The sequence below is a fragment of the Motacilla alba genome, chromosome Z (assembly GCF_015832195.1).
Source record: "Motacilla alba alba isolate MOTALB_02 chromosome Z, Motacilla_alba_V1.0_pri, whole genome shotgun sequence".
Taxonomy (NCBI): Eukaryota; Metazoa; Chordata; class Aves; order Passeriformes; family Motacillidae; genus Motacilla; species Motacilla alba.
The window spans coordinates 1,361,207-1,379,311 of NC_052046.1; the positions used below are offsets into that span (position 1 = coordinate 1,361,207).

Consider the following 18,105-nt stretch of genomic DNA (forward strand, 5'->3'; position numbering starts at 1 on the left):
TGCATATGTTACAGCTGTGGTGCAACTGTGAATGAACATTGAAAGACAAATACAAACGTATCTATATATGTATGTATACACTCTGAAATTTGTATGGAATCACTTTTTTATAAGCCTTGTATTTTAAGAAAACACGCTCGAACATCACCAAGTATATAGGCTTTGCATTTCTGCCTGTGCTTGAAAAACAACATATATTACTCAGTCTTTTGAATTATTCCTTCCAGAGGTGTCAGTGTGTATCCAACCAACAGTCTGATGTGTTGGTTTTTTTTATCTTTCCTCTTCTTTCTGACAGGACAAATACCTTCACACAAATTGTCTGGCAGCCTTAGCAAATATGTCAGCACAGTTCCGCTCACTTCATCAGTATGCTGCTCAGAGGATCATCAGGTAAATATAAAGACCCTGCTAGAAAAATCATCTCTACTGAAGCTCTGGAGTAGAGAAGATTGAATTTTTTATGCCTTATTAGTACAGAAAAATTAATTTTATATGCCTTAGTAGATACCAATGAACTAAACAGCAGAACTGATAACTGGGTAACTAAATAATCCCAGAATAAATCTTACTTCCTCTATATTTGAACCTGCTCTGAATGGACAGAAAAACTACTAGTTTCTCTGTCTGAGAAACTTCTGCCTTTTGATCCTTTTAACAGAACAGCTCAATACCTGCCTTCAAAACAGAAGGTTTTCAGGGGTTTGTTTGAATTGCAAATTCAGTCATGTATTCAGTTATTGTAAAAATGCACTGAGTGCTGGTTCTCAAGTGCTACACAGCATGGATTCTCTGCTTATTTTTTCCTGCGTATTTGGGAAAAGGTCTATTTTTAAAATCAGACATAATTAAATGATCATTTTGTGACCATACCCTGCAAATATGGGCTATAAAGCCTAAATCTGTGCTTTCCAAATGATTAAGTTTATTATCCTGTATAGTAGTCAATAGTCAGTGTCTGCTCTGGTTGTAAAACAAGGCCAGAACTTTGAAGAGGCAGATATTGAAGCTGGTCCTTCCTATTGTGTTTCTGTGCTGCAGAGCACATTGTAAAGGCAGGTAACTCTGCGCCAGGCATCCTTCTCATCTTGGCAGCCAGCCCTGCTCCACGCTCCAAGGGAAACTAGGAAGGTCCTTTTTAATGTGATCTGGAATAAATGGTTACAGGGCTTGTCAGGTACAGACTGCGTGCCAAAAATAATAATTGTGTACCTGTACACTTTGTCAAGACTGGGTTAACATGACATACAGCTTGTTCTTAAGGATTTAATTCTCTCCAAGACACTTCTCCTTTGAAAATGGTTGGTGGTATAAGTGGGACAGGTTACCAATGAATGCATTGTGTTGGTGCCTTTCACCTGCCTTACACTTGCCCTCTTTTCATACCCTTGGCAGAAGTAAAGAGGGTTCAGAGTTTGAAATGGAGCTATTTTCCCCTTACTTGCCGCAGACATTGTCTTAAATATTTGCTGTGCTCATTTCTCAAATCATAGACTTAAAGTCTGAGTTTTCCAAGCCTTTGAAATGCTCTGAAATCAGAGATCCTGGTGCGGTGTGAAATACAAGTCTCTGACTCTCAAAAACATGGTCTGGTTCTTACTGTGATACTTCATTTGCCACTTCAGAGCTTGGCCCTAGAACCCTGGGTTCTGATTTTGTTCTGTTTTATTCTATGGCTGTTTCTGCAGCCCAAAGTGAGATGTGTTCTTTTGGGTATATTAGGGGCAGGAAGCAGTGACTTGCTAGTCTCAAGACCCAAGAATTTCTCTTTCACTCATTTCATGCAGCTTTTTATGAGGATCCTCTAATCCTGAGGGTCCTCCTGTTCGGGAGCCTTATTCCTAATGTGTCTCTACCTGAATACTTAAAATTTAACTTTAACACTGCTGCTTGATTTTTAGCTGTGATATTCTTATTGGAGACAGACAGATTGTTCTGTTGCTTGACACTGATGAGTGCAGGAAGAAGGCAAAGGGGTGAATGGCAGAAAACAGAGAGAGGAGATTCTGTCACAGTGGAAGATCATCGAGTCCAGGTGTTGCAGTCCCCATCCCTGGAGGTGTTAAAAAGCCATGAGGCACCTGGGGACATGGGTCAGTGGTGGCCTTGGGTGGTGCTGGGGGAATGTTTGGACTCAATGGTCTTCAAGAACTTTTCCAACCTAAATGGTTCTATAGTTCTATTCTGTGATTCTGTGAATTAGTCTGAGATCTCTGTGCATTTGGAGAATTGTAGACATGTTAGTCTGGTAGGACAGCAGAGAGGAGGATGCCAGCTATCCCAGCCATTGGGTGCTGGCAGGATTGGAGCTGTATTGTTCTGCCTGGAAGTAATGTAAGGGTTGGTAGAGAAAATGGTCATACTCATCAACTGAAGAAGCAGAACAAAGGCAATGAGATCTCTATTATGTGTACTATGACATTCCTAAATGGTCCAAAGGCATTCCATGCTGTTGCTTTTAAGCTTCTGTCTTATTGTAGCCAGACGCCCCATATTATTAAAAGTGGAAATTGTAATGAAGGAGATGACTTTAGATTTGAAACAGAACCAGCAAAAACAAGAGGAGTATTAAGCAAAGAGGATCTTATTCTGGAGTTAGAAAACTGTACATCTGGACAGTAGGCAAAAATGACCACCAAGACTGGAATTTAATTTGTCGCTGTGATCATGATTGCTTGTAAATCAAAAGACACGACTTTAAAAATGTATTAAAATCTGTTGTAAAGTGTCCTGTGGGACTAGGACATGGGCAGGCTGGAAGGAAGAGCCGGTTCCAGGAGCAGCCTGTCTCCTGTTAGACTTTACTGCATTTTCTTCTCAGAAACTTTACAGCCCTGGGTTCCTTGGCAGGTTTAATCACGGTGGAGGGAGTATTTTAACCTGATTTCCTCTCAAAATACACTAGATTTGCTATGAAGTTTCAGTTACCAAGAAAAGCAGTACAAATACATGTATTTCTTAAGGGGCTGGTATTTAAGTAATTTATAGTTCTTCCTCTTTCTTAGGAACTTAGGAAGTCTGTTATCCACAATTACTAAATTTCACCAGCAGTGATGGACCCAGCTTTGTTCCATGATGCCAAAGAAGGAAATATATATTTATGCTCCTATTCTGCTTCACCATCAGAGTACAAGCATCTTAATCAGAAAGCGTTTTCTGCAAAGGAAAAACAAAATAGTACTTTATATCACATGAAGTATTTCAGGGTATAGGTTTCTAAATTGAGTAGCTCTGAAACACTTAAAATCTGCTTAGCAATACAACTGAATAGACAGTCATAATTTAAACCTCACCAGATGCTCTAATGACTCCTTCCTTAATGTGAGAATTAATTCCATTTCCATGCAGGCTTTTTCCTAATCCTATTCTGAGCAGAGACAGCCAATTGTTTTAAATTCTGAAGACTGTTTTCTGTGAAAGAATGAGCTGGGAATATTCAATGTAGTGCACTTAAGGGCTCAGTAAAATACAATTTCATAATGTTGGGTAATTTGTATCACGTTCCAGCAAAGCATGAAAATTGTCAGATTTGTGTAAATCTATCACAAGCAGCTGCTTGAAGTTAAAAATAGAAGTAATAGATGTTTCCTAGTAAGATCCAGGGTTCACTTACTGTTGGATGTCCTCTGTTGTAGATTGCCCTGACTTTGAAATCTTACCTTCTCTGATCCCTGTATGGGCCATTCCCTGGAGAGTTGGACTCAATGATCCTTGTGGGTCCTTTCCAGCTCAGAATATTCTGAGATTCTCTATGCACTGCTGCCACGGGTTTGTGTTTAATTACTCAGAGCTTTTTTATCAGCAGATTGCTGAGGGTGGTACTGCACTGCACTGCTGTGCTGGGGTGCTGCTGTTTGTAGTATTTTAAAATTATATTTAAATATACCTGCATAGTAGTGTGGGTATTCAGTTTGTCACTTAACACTGCCAGTCAGTTGGCATTAATACATTTAACCTATTTGGCAACAGCTTTCATTCATTATATCTGGTTTTTCTGCAGCTTGCCTGACTGCTGTAGTATATGTAACACTTGGAGGGTCTTCCTTAAAGCTGTGTTCTGGCATCTCCTCTCCATCTCATTCTAATAAAACTAGTGACAAGAAGAGGCTGATCACTTCAGGCAAATGCTTTTCCTGTAGCTTCATGCGTTGGAATGTTTGCTGTTTCCTAAGCAGGCATATGCCACTAGAGGTTGCCATGCACCTCACTAATTAGATGTGGACTTCTAACATCAAATGACTTCATGGGGCTAGAAACACCACCTAGTTTTCCTTTTTTTCTGCCACAGCTGCTCATACGCAGGGCTGTGTGAGACACTAAGAATTCTGTTGGTTGCACTTGTGTTGATTTCTTTGGTAGTCACAGAAGTTTCAGTGAGATTCAGGGAATGACATGAGGAAAGAGGTTTGTGTAAATTCTCCTGATGCTGGTAGAAGTCAAATGGAGTTAGAGAAGAATGTGTGCTTTAAAGGGGTGCAGATCAGAGACCTGTGTAACTTGTGCATGCTGTGGATGCAGTAGATTGGTGTCATCACAGCCCTGCTGTACCTGCTTGGAGAGCAAAGTTGGAGGCCTATATACCAGCTGTAAACTTGTATATTTCTTTTTTAAAATTAGTTGTGAGCAGTGTCCTTAAACATCAATGCTTGTAAAGTCTAACAGCATTGCTGTAGTTCCTCACATCAAAGAGGAGGATGAAGCCCTGAATTCCATTTTTACTCTTCAGTAAAAAAAAGTCTTCATCTTTTTGTAGGGTTGACTGTGTTTCTTAAACTACTGTGAAAATTGCTATCCTTCATGATACATACTGCTTACATACTGCTGTATTTGAGAAATTTCAGCTCCCCAACCAAACCATTTATTTGCTTTATGGTTTTCTGTGTTAGTAATTTAATTTCTTTGGTATGGTTTCCTCTTACAGAGTCTGATGGGATTTTCGTGAACAAAAATGTTTATGACTGTTGTTTAGGAAAAAGAGTACAGGATGTTACTTTAAACAGTGCTTTTTAAGCCCTGTTTATGCTGAACTGAAAATTGTCTTTAGTTGTAATGTGTGAGTTTCTACAGGAACAATTAATTGCTACTGCAACACATTTCATGTAATCCCAGAATAGTTTCAGTGGGAATGGACCCTAAAGCCCATCTCGTTCCACCTTCCATTCCATGGCCAGAGACACCTTCCACTAGACAAGGTTGCTCAAAACCCTGTCCAGTGTTTTCCTTTAAGTAACTGTAAATAAATTTTTTCCTTATACCCAATACAACCCTGCCTCTGGCCCTGGGAAGCCATTGCCTGGCTGCTGGCCCTGCAGGCCTTGTCCCCAGTGCCTGGGCAGCTCTCCTGGAGCCCCTGCAGGCCCTGGCAGGGGCTCGCAGGTGTCCCTGGAGCCTTCTCTGGTGCAGCTGAGCAGCCCCAGCTGTGCCAGGCTGGCTGCAGAGCAGAGGGGCTCAGCCCTGGCAGCATCTCCGTGGCCTCCTCTGGGCTGGCTCCAGCAGCTCCACGTCCTTGTGCTGTTGGAGCAGGGCTGGGGCAGCTCTGCAGGTGGGCTCTCACCCGAGCCCAGGGCCAGAGGGGCACAATCCCCCCGGCCCTGCTGCCCACGCTGGGGCTCAGCCCAGGGCAGGGGGTTCAGGCTGGGGCAGGTCCAGCTCTCCCCCACAGCACCCCCAGCTCCTTCTCCCAGGGCTGCTCTTGATCCATTCTCTGCTCAGAAAAATTTGTATGAATCACTGTGTTTCGACAAAGAAGAAAAATACTTAGAGCAACAAGACATGTAGGAACTGAGCTGTGTATTAGAGGCCACATTACACTGAAAAATCTGAAATTGTTAGTGTGTGAGTGTGATGGAATTAAAATTTGCCAGTTGCTTAATAATATCATTTTGCAGTGCCAATAATGAGATGTAATTGCTGGCTCAAAATTCTCTAGGCTGCTCGCATAGGAAGATAAACAAATTTGTCTCCCACACAACTTCAGACTCTGAGCTTTCTGGTTTTCCTGCCTTTTTTTCTTTGATGTCCACAGTGCTTTTTGGAAGCTCTTTAGCAGAGAGCTTCCTCTACCATATGAGAATAGCAATAGGATAGTTGGAGCAGAGAACTAGTGAGATGGAGTTCATAAAATCAAAGGCGCATCTTAAGGGGAAAAGCTTGGAAGCATAATGCAGGTTGCTGCATTAATGCTTCAAACTTTTTTGCTTTCTAATTTAATTCTCATTTGGAAATGTGGGTATACAACAGAAATGTTTCTTTTCATACAGGAGTTGTGATTTTTAAATTATAAGATTTGAGCTAAGTTGGCATTTTAGACTTCAACTGAGATGTCTAAATTGAGCAAATAGAATTAGGTGAATAGAGTATGCAGTAATTTTTTAAGCTCATCGTTCTGGCATCTTTCTTACAGCAGGGAAATGAATGGGGTTAAATTAGAGCAGTTTTTCAGATTAAAAACTTCCTAGAATTGTTCCAGATTTGGGAGTTGAAGTCCTTTGACACTAGCAAACCTTATTTTGAAAGGCCCTTTAATTTCAGGAATGTCAGCTTTCAGTAATCAAAAAGCAAGATAATGCTTGTAAGATGTTCAGTGACTGATTTATAACCTATGCATTTATTAACACATAACATGAAAACTGATGTTTTCACCTCTGCTCCTTCTCCGTTGGTTCTGTTGGAACATGGAGTTTATGTTGCTTAGAGCTGCACAGCTCTGGGGATGGTTTGAATCACACAGGTTTGTATCAGGGACACCAGGAGCCTGGGCTTGGGTAGGCTGTAGTGGTACTGTAGGAATGATCAGTAGGCAAGGGTTTTACAACCTGGGTTCAAATCTTCATCTCTTAATTGGGCCATTAAATTAAATCTCAATTTACTGATCTCTTAATCATACCAGAGAAGTGTTCACAATGGCAGGCCCTAGAGAAAAGAGACTGCTTCTGCTCCCACGGCAGCAGACATTGAGAGACTTCACAGGTTAAATTATAACATAATAAACGATGAAGCTGCTTGGAATTAGTGCCCTGTGGCCAGAGCTTTTAAATACTGAACCCTCTAAGCATCAGCTTTGTACTGCTCAATAGTGAACCCTCTGAGCATCAGCTTTCCCATTCCTTTTTTAACCAAAAGAAAAGAAGAAAGGAATCGAGGGTAATGAACAGTTTCACTAAAGCAGTGAAATCTGCCTCTGCAAATAACGTGAGTGGAATAGTTAAAAATCCCTGGTTTCTGATAGTGAAACTCAAGTACCTCCAGTCTGAGCTGTTCAAGAATAGAAGATAATTTTTTTGTCCTCTTTTGCATCACATATGGGTTGTGCTAGAAAGAAATTATTTCAATTATAGTTATCACAACAATATGACTATTTTCTAAATGTGATTTTTAACCTCAGGCTTATGTTAATTTCACTGTCAGCGCAGGAAACCCCACAGCCCTACTCTCCAATTCCATGCTTTGGGGGGACCTGTAGATAGAAACGATGGCTTTTAGTGATTCCAATCCCTGATTATTTCCATGTAGACCTCATGTCACTGAGGTGAACAGGCAAAGAGCATTTCTGTGTGGATATGTCTTCAGGTTATTTATCTGCAACTTAACCAACTTGTTCAATTTTCTGTGTTTGCTTTAAAGCAGTAGCTGATGAACTGTTCATCCCAACAAACTTACATTGCCATTCGATACTTGGACTGGTGAATTTGTTACTTTGAAAAATCTGTATTGATTTTTCTCTCCATCCTTCTCTTGGGTGGTATTTACCATGTGCTGTAAGATACAGGATCTGGCATTAAATTCTCTTCAGAATGGGAGGCTGACTGGTTGACTTTGCCTCAGAAATAAGAATTAAAATCCTCAAAGACAATTTAGTGCTTCTTAGCTTTGAAATAGTTTGTAACATTTTTGTTCAGAAAAGAAAGCATTTATTGTCTATCCTGGATATAAAATGGCTTCCCTCTGCCAGAGGCCGGGGTTACATGTTGTATTGGGAAGAAATTCCTGGCTGTGAGGGTGGGGAGGCCCTGGCACAGGATGCCCAGAGAAGCTGTGGCTCCTCCTGGGTCCCTGGAAGTGTCCAAGACCAGGCTGAATAAGGCTTTAAGCAACCTGGGATAGTGGAAGGTGTCCCTGCCCATGGCAGCGGGATGGAATGAGATGATCTTGAAAATCCCTTACAACACAAGGAAGGCATTCTATGATTGTATGATAAAATTATACTCTGTTTGTGAGAAACTGCTTTATAATGAAAATTTTTCTGACCCCTATGTAGTGCAGCAAAAGTGCTAATCCGATTTTTATTAAGCATTCCGAGTAGAGTGAAAACTAATGTCCTCTCACAAAAAGGGCCTTCATGAAATTCTCATGCTCAGGCTGTGTTTGGAAGAGGATCCTGTGGAAGTGGAACATCAGGCAATTTCAAGCCCCTGAGCCTGAGCTTTGCTTTTCACCTGTGGGCTGCTAGTAGCCAAGGTTGTGTGGGCAGTAGGATGCCTGGGGACCCTGTTTGAGTCACCTGGTGAAACCTTGGGCAGCTTTGCCTCCTCTGCCTTGAGCTGTCCACAGGCACAGGCTCCCCACTCTGTGTGCAGTGTTTTTTATACCCCTCATTCTCTGCTCTGTCACTGTTACTCCTCAAACCCACAGAGGGTCTTGAATCCCTGGGGTGCCTTTTATTGGGAGACAGAAGCGATTTATAAAGATCTCAATAGCGTTAAATAAAAGAAACATATGCTGGCCTTATTAGTAGCTTGTTGACCTAGATTAGCTGTGGGGAAGCTTATAAGCTGATCAGCCATTCCAAAATTGGGAGGTGTCATTGCAATTAGTGAGAAAGGCTGTGACAAAAGGGAAGACAACAATTGTTCTGACAAGGGAAAAGAGAATATTAGTAGCAAATGGGCTCTTGCTGGTATGACTTAGGGATGTAAATAGAATGAAGTTAATTTTTTAAGAGGAAAGAAGCATCCTTTGTTACTAAGAATTGAGTGTATTTGTGGTCAGATGTACTAAAATGCTGCTTTAGCTATGTCAACAGCAAGAGCAGTACCCCATGTGTACTTGCCTGTTTTTGCCTGTGTGTAACATATGGAGGTGAGGTTTTAGGCTGATATCAGCTGTTTCCAACATGGAAATATCATTGAACTTGGTTTAAGCCTGGTTGAACCTGCTGGGGATTCTGAGTGGGCATCTGATGGGACAGTAATACCCTCGTCCCCCATCTGGCATGAGCAGTTGAGTGCCCCACATGCCGTTGGAAGTGTTTGCAGCCCAGGACCCCCAGCTCATGGGTCATGGAGGCTCCCCAGATGGACAGATTGGATCAGTGTGAGCTATGGAGGGATACTGGGGGAGCAGTTGCTTCTCTCTGTGTCAGGGTTTTCTCAATAGACGGGAGCAGTTAAACTATCTTACCTTCTGCTCTGCAGTTAATGGCCACAGGACTCCTTAAGAATGACAGTTTGGTTGCTGATTTGGCTTTAAAAGGTATTTAGCATCAAAATATGCACCACTCTGAAAGCTCAGCTTTGTACAAGGTAGTTTGCTCTTCCATGGACCAGTCTTTTTGTCTCTGCTGACTTGTAAGCAGCAACCAGCAGGATAATTCTGTCATTTTTGGGGGGCAAGGCACTACTATAACTCATTTGTCTTCCACCATCCCAGAAAATCGTGTGGTATTTCAGTGTCACTGCCTGGCAGGATGTGTGATTCAAATCAGCATAGAACTGAAGTTTATTGAAACCTTGAACCCTGTTTCAGGGCATCCAGAGCATCACACATGTCACACAGAGCTGGGGTTAGGAGGGAGAAGGCCCCATTGTGACATCTTTAATTATTATGAATGGCCCTTTCATCATTACTATCATTACTGTGCCACATAAGCTCTTTGGAAACAGTGTAACGTGATAGAGTGCTCAAATTGCAGAATTAAACTTTTCTGGTTTTGTGTAACCTTGAAATTGTTGATCTTGTGAATCTCTTTGATAGAGAAGAAGAAATTTCTGAGGAAACCTGTAGAGAAATAGCGATTTTTGAGATAGACTTCTAGTGTTGTTTTACAGATGAATTTGCAGAGTAGAGGTTGTTCTGAGCTCTGTCACTTAAGTTTTCTGCATGTTTAATGCTACCGGAAGCAAAACTGAGAAATCAAGTAGGATTATTCCAGTCCTGATAATGCCATTTTGATTTCTTTTAGCTGGAAAAAAATTTAAGGCCGCTGAAATATTTGCTGGGTTGTGTTCCATCGTATTATTTGGGATTTGGATGTCTATTGTGGGGGTCATAGAATGGTTGAATCAGAAGGGACCTTAGAGATATTAAGGTATGATCTTTATAGCTTTTGTATTAAAAAAAAGATTGTTTAAAACCAATAATGTCCTGCATAAGATTTTTCTGAGATTAAAAAAACCTAGGGAATTTGATAGTATTTTAGAAACTATTATTTGCCATTCTAGTGGAATCCTATTAACTGCAGTCTTGTCTTCAGTTTGTTTTGAATGCAACATATTTATGGGACAGCGTTCCTTAACAGAAATAGAGGTGACTCAAGATAATGACTTGCTTGAACCTGTAATTTATCCTCAGTTGCAGGGTATTTGGCTCATTAGTGCTTTATTCTGATACAACATGTACTCTTTCCTGTTTAGAAATTTTCCCATTAGAAAAAACCATGCACTGTGATCTGAAGAAATTAATAATGAACTTTTAAGGATTTATCTGACAAACTAAAATGGTTCTAAGTAAACATTAGTATGGAACAAAGATGTAGCCAAAAATATAGCATTAATTATATTTTTTTCCCTGTCAGGCTGCTGCTTATTTCACATTTTAACTGATGTCATTATATACGTCTAGTATTTTTCCAGCTCTGCACTGCATGAACTAGTGTCCCTCTCCACTTGTGTGAAGTCAGGATAAGTATGAGTGGCTGCAGGGAGGGAAACAGGGCTGTGTAATACCTAACTGATCTGTGTCAGTGCCCTCCAAATGCCTCCTTCCTTTCCACCACACATGGAAATGTTCAGTTCTTTCAGACCCCACACTTCAGTGAGGATTTTCAAATGGGCTTTCTAATGGATTTTGGGAATAGAAAATAACAATCTATGAAATTTCTGAGTCTGTTAAGTACTCAAGCTGAGGTATTTCCTACCACTGTGTATTTTCACTGGCGTTTTTGTGGCTCTCAAAGACAATATTGCACATTGAATCATCTGACATTTGTAAATGGAGGGTGAAACTATAGGTACAGGCAAAAGAATCAGGATTTAACAACTTTAATGTGCAGCAGGTCTTTATAACCATTGAATGACTCAGCCTATTTAATGGTAATGGCCTTCAGCGAGTTTAGGAAATAACAGGCTTTTAGGTAAAGTAAGTGCACTTAGTTTTGTAATGAATAAACAACTTTACTATGGAGTTTTTTAGAGGCATGCTCCTGTGACTCATTTGTGTGCTGGGGTCTGTCTGCAAGTACCCCAGTTAGCAGGGGCTCAGATGGATGGAGGGATGGATGGATGGATGGGTGGTGAGATGAGGGATGGATGGATGGATGATGGATGGATGGATGGATGGATGGATGGATGGATGGATGGATGGTGGGATGAGGGAGGGGTGGATGGATAGGTGGATGGATGGATGGATGGTGGGATGAGGGATGGATGGATGGATGGATGGATGGATGGATGGATGATGGATGGATGGGTGGATGGATGGATGGATGGATGGATGGATGGATGGTGGGTGGGTGGATGGATGGATGATGGATGGATGGATGGATGGATGGATGGATGGTGGGTGGGTGGATGGATGGATGGATAGGTGGATGGGTGGATAATGGATGGATGGATGGATGGATGGATGGATGGATGGATGGATGGATGGATGGTGGATGGGTAGATGGATGGTGGGTGGGTGGATGGATGAGGGAGGGATGGATGGGTGGATGAGGGATGGATGGATGGAAGTATGGATGGATGAATGGTAGCTGGATGGATGGTGAGTGGGTGGGTGGATGGATGGATGGATGGATGGTGGGTGGGGCAGCAGGGCTCAGACACCACTGCCCTCACTTGCCGTGCCCTCTGTTGCCACTGTCTCCCAGGATCTCTCCTCCTGATGCAGGATTTTCCAGGTTCAGGCAGACGGAGATGCAAATGCCTGTGTTAATGAGGGTGTCGTAGCATCCCTGTAATCCCATGCAGAGCCTGTGAATTATCACAAGTGTCTAGCCAACGGATAAAAGCACAGGAGGTTTCCAAAACAACATTCCCATAGTAGCATCTCTTAAGCTGCCGGCGATATGTGCCTTCCAAGTAACCAGTGCATCTGGGTGATTAAAGCCTTTGCCTTTGTCTGAAACATCAGAACTGAATAGACACTTCCTCTGAGCTCTTTTAGATCTTTTTTGCTTATGGGTCATCAGTTATTTCTGTCTGCTTTTAATATATAAATCCTTTTGTTCTTTCTGATAGAACTTCATCTGTACAGAAGTAATTTGGCCTTTCTGTAGAAGAATCTCATATATTTCTCATTTTGTTTTCAGTCTATCAGACATCTCCAGAACTTGTTTGGCTTTCATTTCCTTGCCCTCCTTCACTATAAATACTTTCATGCATAAAGATAGTATTCCTCTCATAAGCCTGTCGTGTACATTTGGCCAATAGTGTGACAGAGTGCTGCTTCAGGGCATGGGAACTTACATCTGTGACACATTATCACAAATAATCGCTTCTTAAGCATTTAAATAATTTTCATCCTTTTCTATGTTGTTACGGCACCTTTAACCCCATGGTGACCCCTCGCCGCTTAACCGCTGTTTTGAAGTAATGTAATTTAAAATCCTGTCATCACTTTATGATGTAAGATATAAATTTAGGGATACTTGTATCTGAAAAGAAGGCCTGCAGGAATGAAGTATTTTTAGATATCTATGAGAATGTTACTTAGAAGAGGACATTAGTTGGGGATCAGGGAAGAAGGAAAGTGTCAGCAGTGGAAAAGGATCAAGTCAGTCTTACTTGAGAACTGACATATCCATGTCCACAGGACCTGGTAAAACACATCCAAGAGTGCCATGCGTGTTGACTTGTGCCTGTACAAGACCACTGTGTTGGATCACATCTGGAAAGCTGCATCCAGGTTTTGGGGCCCTAGACATAGCAGAGGGGCTGCCAGACTGGAGGGAGTTCCGTGGAGCCCACATGATGGTGGGAAGGTGGGCTGGGGGCACTGGGCTTGTTTAGCCTGGAGGAGAGAAGGCTTTGGGGCAAGGCTGCAGTAGGGGGTTCACAGAAAGGGTGAGCAGCATTCCCACGTCTATGAGAAGGCTGCTGAGAAGATGGAGCCAGGCTCTTTATACAGAAGGGTGTGGCAGGAAGATGAGAGAGAATGGTCAGGAGGTTCCAGGCTGAGGGAAAAATGCAATTTTTCATGGTCATGGGAGAATTGGCACAGGAGCACAGGGGAGTTGTAGAGTCTCTTCCCTGGAGGCTTCTGAGACAGCCAAATAAACCTCTGTTCAGGTGTGGATACAATTTTAACCTTGCGCTGAGCAGAAGGCTGGGCTAGAGACCCCCTAAGGTCTCTTTCATATTAACTATGACTCTAATCTAAGAATAATAATTCAAAAAATACTTAAACTGTATGAAAAATGAGGAACTTCTTAAGCAGTTTAATTGTGGACACCACAGTGGCAGAAACTGGCCTTAAAGAAGCCCAGAATATTTTTCCATGAACATGGGCATGTTGATCTTTCAAAACATTCTTGGTACTGAAAAACAAATAGATAATTAGATTTCTGCACTGGTTCATCAGTACCATAGTTCATCGTGTCATCAGTGGCAGTATACTAAACAGAAATGAAAAGTTCAATCCAAAATTCTATTTTTGCATGATGTATCTGGTGTATTTTACTGTTGCAAGAATCACAGAATCCTAGACTGGCCCATGGTAGGAAGGGATTGTAAAAATCATCTCTTTCCAACTCCTGCCATGGGCAGAGGCACCTTCCACTAGAGCACATTGCTCCAACCTGGCCTTGATATAGGCAGTGAGATTATTTGCCTTTCAGCTCTTTGTGCCTTGTGAAATAACATTAATTGGTGATATTTCAGGCAGAATGGAAATCAGTTCTCATGGAATGGATGATCTAATAAGTTTTTGTTATCATATGTTTGGTGTTTGAGTACAGAATGTATTTCGCTTGGGTTTGTCTTTGGGAACAGAGGAGTAGTGACTAATAGGACTTCCTAGAACTCGAGTTACCAAACATGAACAGTAATGCATGTCGTGACGTTCTGCCCACGTGTACAGAGGTAGTTTAGTGTGTTGATTAACATGTGATGGTTTAATTAGCTTATACTTTCATTTCTTTTTCTTTTAAAGACTTTCATATTGGCTTTCCTGTAGAGTCGTGTTGTAACATAACTGCCTTTTGAAAATACAGTGATTAAGTCTTCAAGCTCAGGGAAAGATGTTATTTGCTGTGCATTTTTAAAATTCTGCCGCAGAAACAATATGACCTAAATATTTAATCAGGCTTAGTAGAATTGGCTTTTTTATTGCTGCAGATTAATCTAGTTTCTCTTGAGCTAATACACATGGCATGTATGTCTTCAAGACCTTTCTTTTTCTCAATAACGTTAAAGATTTATAGCTCTCATAAAATCTGGCATGTGCCAAGAGGAAGATTATGAATTACAGTTACTTCAACTGGGAAATTTTCTTTTGAATCCTGTATATGCTGTTTCAGCCTGGGTTGTGTTTGTAGAGGGGTTAGTGAACAGTGGTTTTATACCACTTTTCAATACCCTGCCCAGCTTGCTTCCTTTCTGTGTTGTTAGGATGTTGGCCTGGTGCTGTTTACATTTTTGCCTTTGCCTATTTTAAAATAACAGTTGATTTCACTAGAGACAATATCAGCTTTCTAGTTTAAACAAAAAGTGGCTTTGCACGTTTTGCTTAGTGTCTTGTTCAAGTCTTAAATTTTGGATGAGAAATGTATGTAAATGTATAATGAATTTCCGCATTTCTTTTTTTCAAACTCTTATTTTTGCTAGGTGTTTAGTCTATGGCTGTAGCCTTATGCTCACTTCTTGAATTAATGTGGAGTTTGAGTTAAATATTGGAAGTGATATTATCACCTAAACCAAAATAATTTCGGTGGCCAATTAGGATGTTTAAATTTTCAGAGAAACTTTGGAAGAATCTTCAGCAAAGTCTTATTTATTTATTGGTTTTGACTATCTGCTGGTTTCACACAAGTTGTTTGGAGGGCTTCCACATGATCAGGGGAATAACTAAAGCTGCAGGAAGCTGTGACATCCTTTGTGCCGTGGCATTCCCAGAGGGAAAACCGCATCCTGGCATGCATCACACACAGCAAAACTATTTGGTCAAGGGAGGGGATTATCCCAGTTTGCTCAGTGTTGTTGCAGTGTCATTTTGGGCACTGTGTGCCATTCTGAACACACCATCTGAGAAAGATGTGAAGGTTCTTGGATGCTTCCAGAGAAGGGCAACAAAGCTGGTGAAAGAGCTGGAAGGAATGTCCTGTGAGGAGCAGCTGAAGAGTCTGGGCTGGCTTAGTTTGGAGAGAAGGAGGCTGAGGCCCAACCTCATTGCTCCCTGCAGCAGCTTCCTGAGGAAGGGAGTCACCTTTTGTCCCTGGGATCTAGTGATAGGATGCATGGGAAGGTTCAAAACTGCCCAGGGGAGGTTCAGGCTGGACATTAGGAAGCATTTTTTTAGAGAGAGGTTGGTCAAACCCTGGAACAGCCTTCCTAGAGAGGTGGTCCATCATGGAATCCCAAAATGGTTTGGATTGGAAGGGACCTTTAGTCTTGTGTCATTCCAACCCCCTGCCATGGGCAGGGACACCTTCCACTGTCCCAGGTTGCTCCAAGCCCTCTCCAACCTGGCCTGGGACACTTCCAGGGATGCAGGGGCAGCCACAGCTGCTCTGGGTACCCTGCACCAGGGCTTTAGCATGGTTTAACTTGGTCATCCCTGAACTGATGAGGCAGTTGGACTAGAAAGTTGTAGGTCCCTTCCTACTGAAAATATTCTCTTCTATTCACATGGCAACCTCTGCCTTCCCTCCAGCTCCCCACATCAAACTCCCATAAGTTTTAAAGTGTGTCTTTGATGCTCTCGTTTAACTCCTGTCATCAGAATACCTTTAGTGACTGGAGTAAGAAAAAGGAAATAAAACTTTTCTTTACGTTCATCAAATCTGCACTTAATTGCAAATAAATGTAGATACACTGGGTTTGTTTTTGTATGTGTGTAGAAATTGCATGTTTCCCGTACATGTGCCTGGGTTTCAGGCAGTGAGCAGTGAATACAGTAGAGGGTCTCAGCCTTGATTTTAACTACTTCTGGTTCAAGACAAATTTAAAAAGCTTTCAGGCAGAGGACCAGAGCTCGAGGGTTATGGAAGATTGGGATAAATGGGTGAGAGTATTCTCACAGCAGTCAGGTGAAGACATTCACCTCTTGATGAGAACAGGCTGCCCTTGCAGGGTGGCAGAGAAAAGAACAGTTGGGGATACTTAAAGGCAGGACCAATTATCCCTTTGAGCAAATTCACTTTTTTTTCCCTTTTTCTAGGAGGTTGATAATGGTTTTATATGGAGTGGTTTATATGGGGTCTTCTTCCTTTTCTTTTTTTTTTTTCTTTTCTCTTATCTTTTTTTTTGTTTTGCCACCTAATACTTCAGCTTCCTCCCTGCCCTCTCAATTTATACCAGCTGCTGGGCAAGATCAGAGAAGGAATCACTAAGGGATGCCAGAAACATGAGAAGAAAAAATTCTTAGGTAGCAGGTAGTTTACAGGCTTCTTCACAGATGTCAGGTTCTCTGTGCTGTCTCTTACAGTATTGAATTACTTTAGGTATATTTTTATTCCAAAATTCTCATTATTGATAGTTAGCAAGTGAGCATTTTTATGGTGGTTTTGGTGTTTTGTTCAATTTTTGTCTCTTTCAATTCTCCATCCTCAATGTGAAAGAGAAAGTGAAAAACAAACAAGAAATCTATAAAAATACCTATGAGATTAAATCCTAGGAGCCTTCTAAATGCTGCTTTCTGACTTTATAAAGACTGAATTTAGTGCTTTGCCATGATGCCTGTCATTTTTGAGTATCTTCTGGTATGTTAAAGGTGTTGTTGGTTTTCCTTGTTTACTTTTCCATCCAGCTGATATTCTGCAACCACAGAGGGTCCCAACTGATCCAGTATGAGAGATGGGGAGCTACCAGACAGAAAGGATCCTGGCACTTTAGTCTCCAAAATACTAATGCTGACCTCTGTTGCTTTGCATCTGAAAGTTTTGTGTTCTGTGGCTTTCATGGCTGTTAAAGACAAAGGACTTTAAAAACTTGAAGTTTTGACGGAGCATATGGAATTTTGTTAATAATTTAAACTTCTCTTGAATGTCACTGTGCATTTTGTGTAGTGAGAAGGCAAGAGAGGAGTTGTATTATTTTCATTACCATAAATAGAGGGATAGTTTACTGTTATATATGAATAATTGCCTTCTTTTGATTGGGATAATTCAAGTCCACCCAGATTTTCCTGACAGAGTTTTGTAACAAGACACTCTACCTTTAAACTTTTAGAAATGGACACTGTCATGTTATTGTATCAGAATTCAAAATGTTGATCAGATGACTTTCTATTTGAGGGGATTACAATCTTTTGAAGTGGGATTTTAGTACAGTGTGAGCTACAGTTTTGTTTTCCAAGCAAACAAGATACCTGAATAGCACACATGCACACACACACACATACCTGAAATCAAGTATGATTATCTCTATTTTTTGCAGTAGTGTTTTTCAAAAATTTCAGTACTGCATTGTAGTTGAAGATCACCTTTTGCTATAAAGTAAAAGAAATGTGCTGCATAAAACATACAGAGAACAAAAATTTCAGTATCATGTAAAAGTAGATGTAGCTGAATGAAATGCAGCCTCATTTCTGGTGGATTAAATAAGCTTATTTCAAACCCACAAGCAGTCAGTGAAAGTCAAGGCAATGTCTCTTAATGTACATGGTCTTAAAGGAACTCTGCTCTTAAGCCTTGATTTTATTCTGATTTACTTCAGAGGATTTAATAACATA

General features: G+C 41.2%; 1 protein-coding gene across 9 annotated transcripts in view; it reads left to right on the forward strand.

Annotated features, from left to right (window-relative positions):
* Positions 1-18,105, forward strand: part of DYM (dymeclin) — a 209,227-nt gene that overhangs the window by 94,873 nt on the left and 96,249 nt on the right. For all 9 annotated transcript variants that reach the window (XM_038125822.1, XM_038125824.1, XM_038125827.1 and 6 more), the window contains one exon: positions 299-393. In XM_038125822.1, the coding sequence (XP_037981750.1) occupies positions 299-393 (95 nt within the window). The remainder of the gene's footprint in view (positions 1-298; positions 394-18,105) is intronic.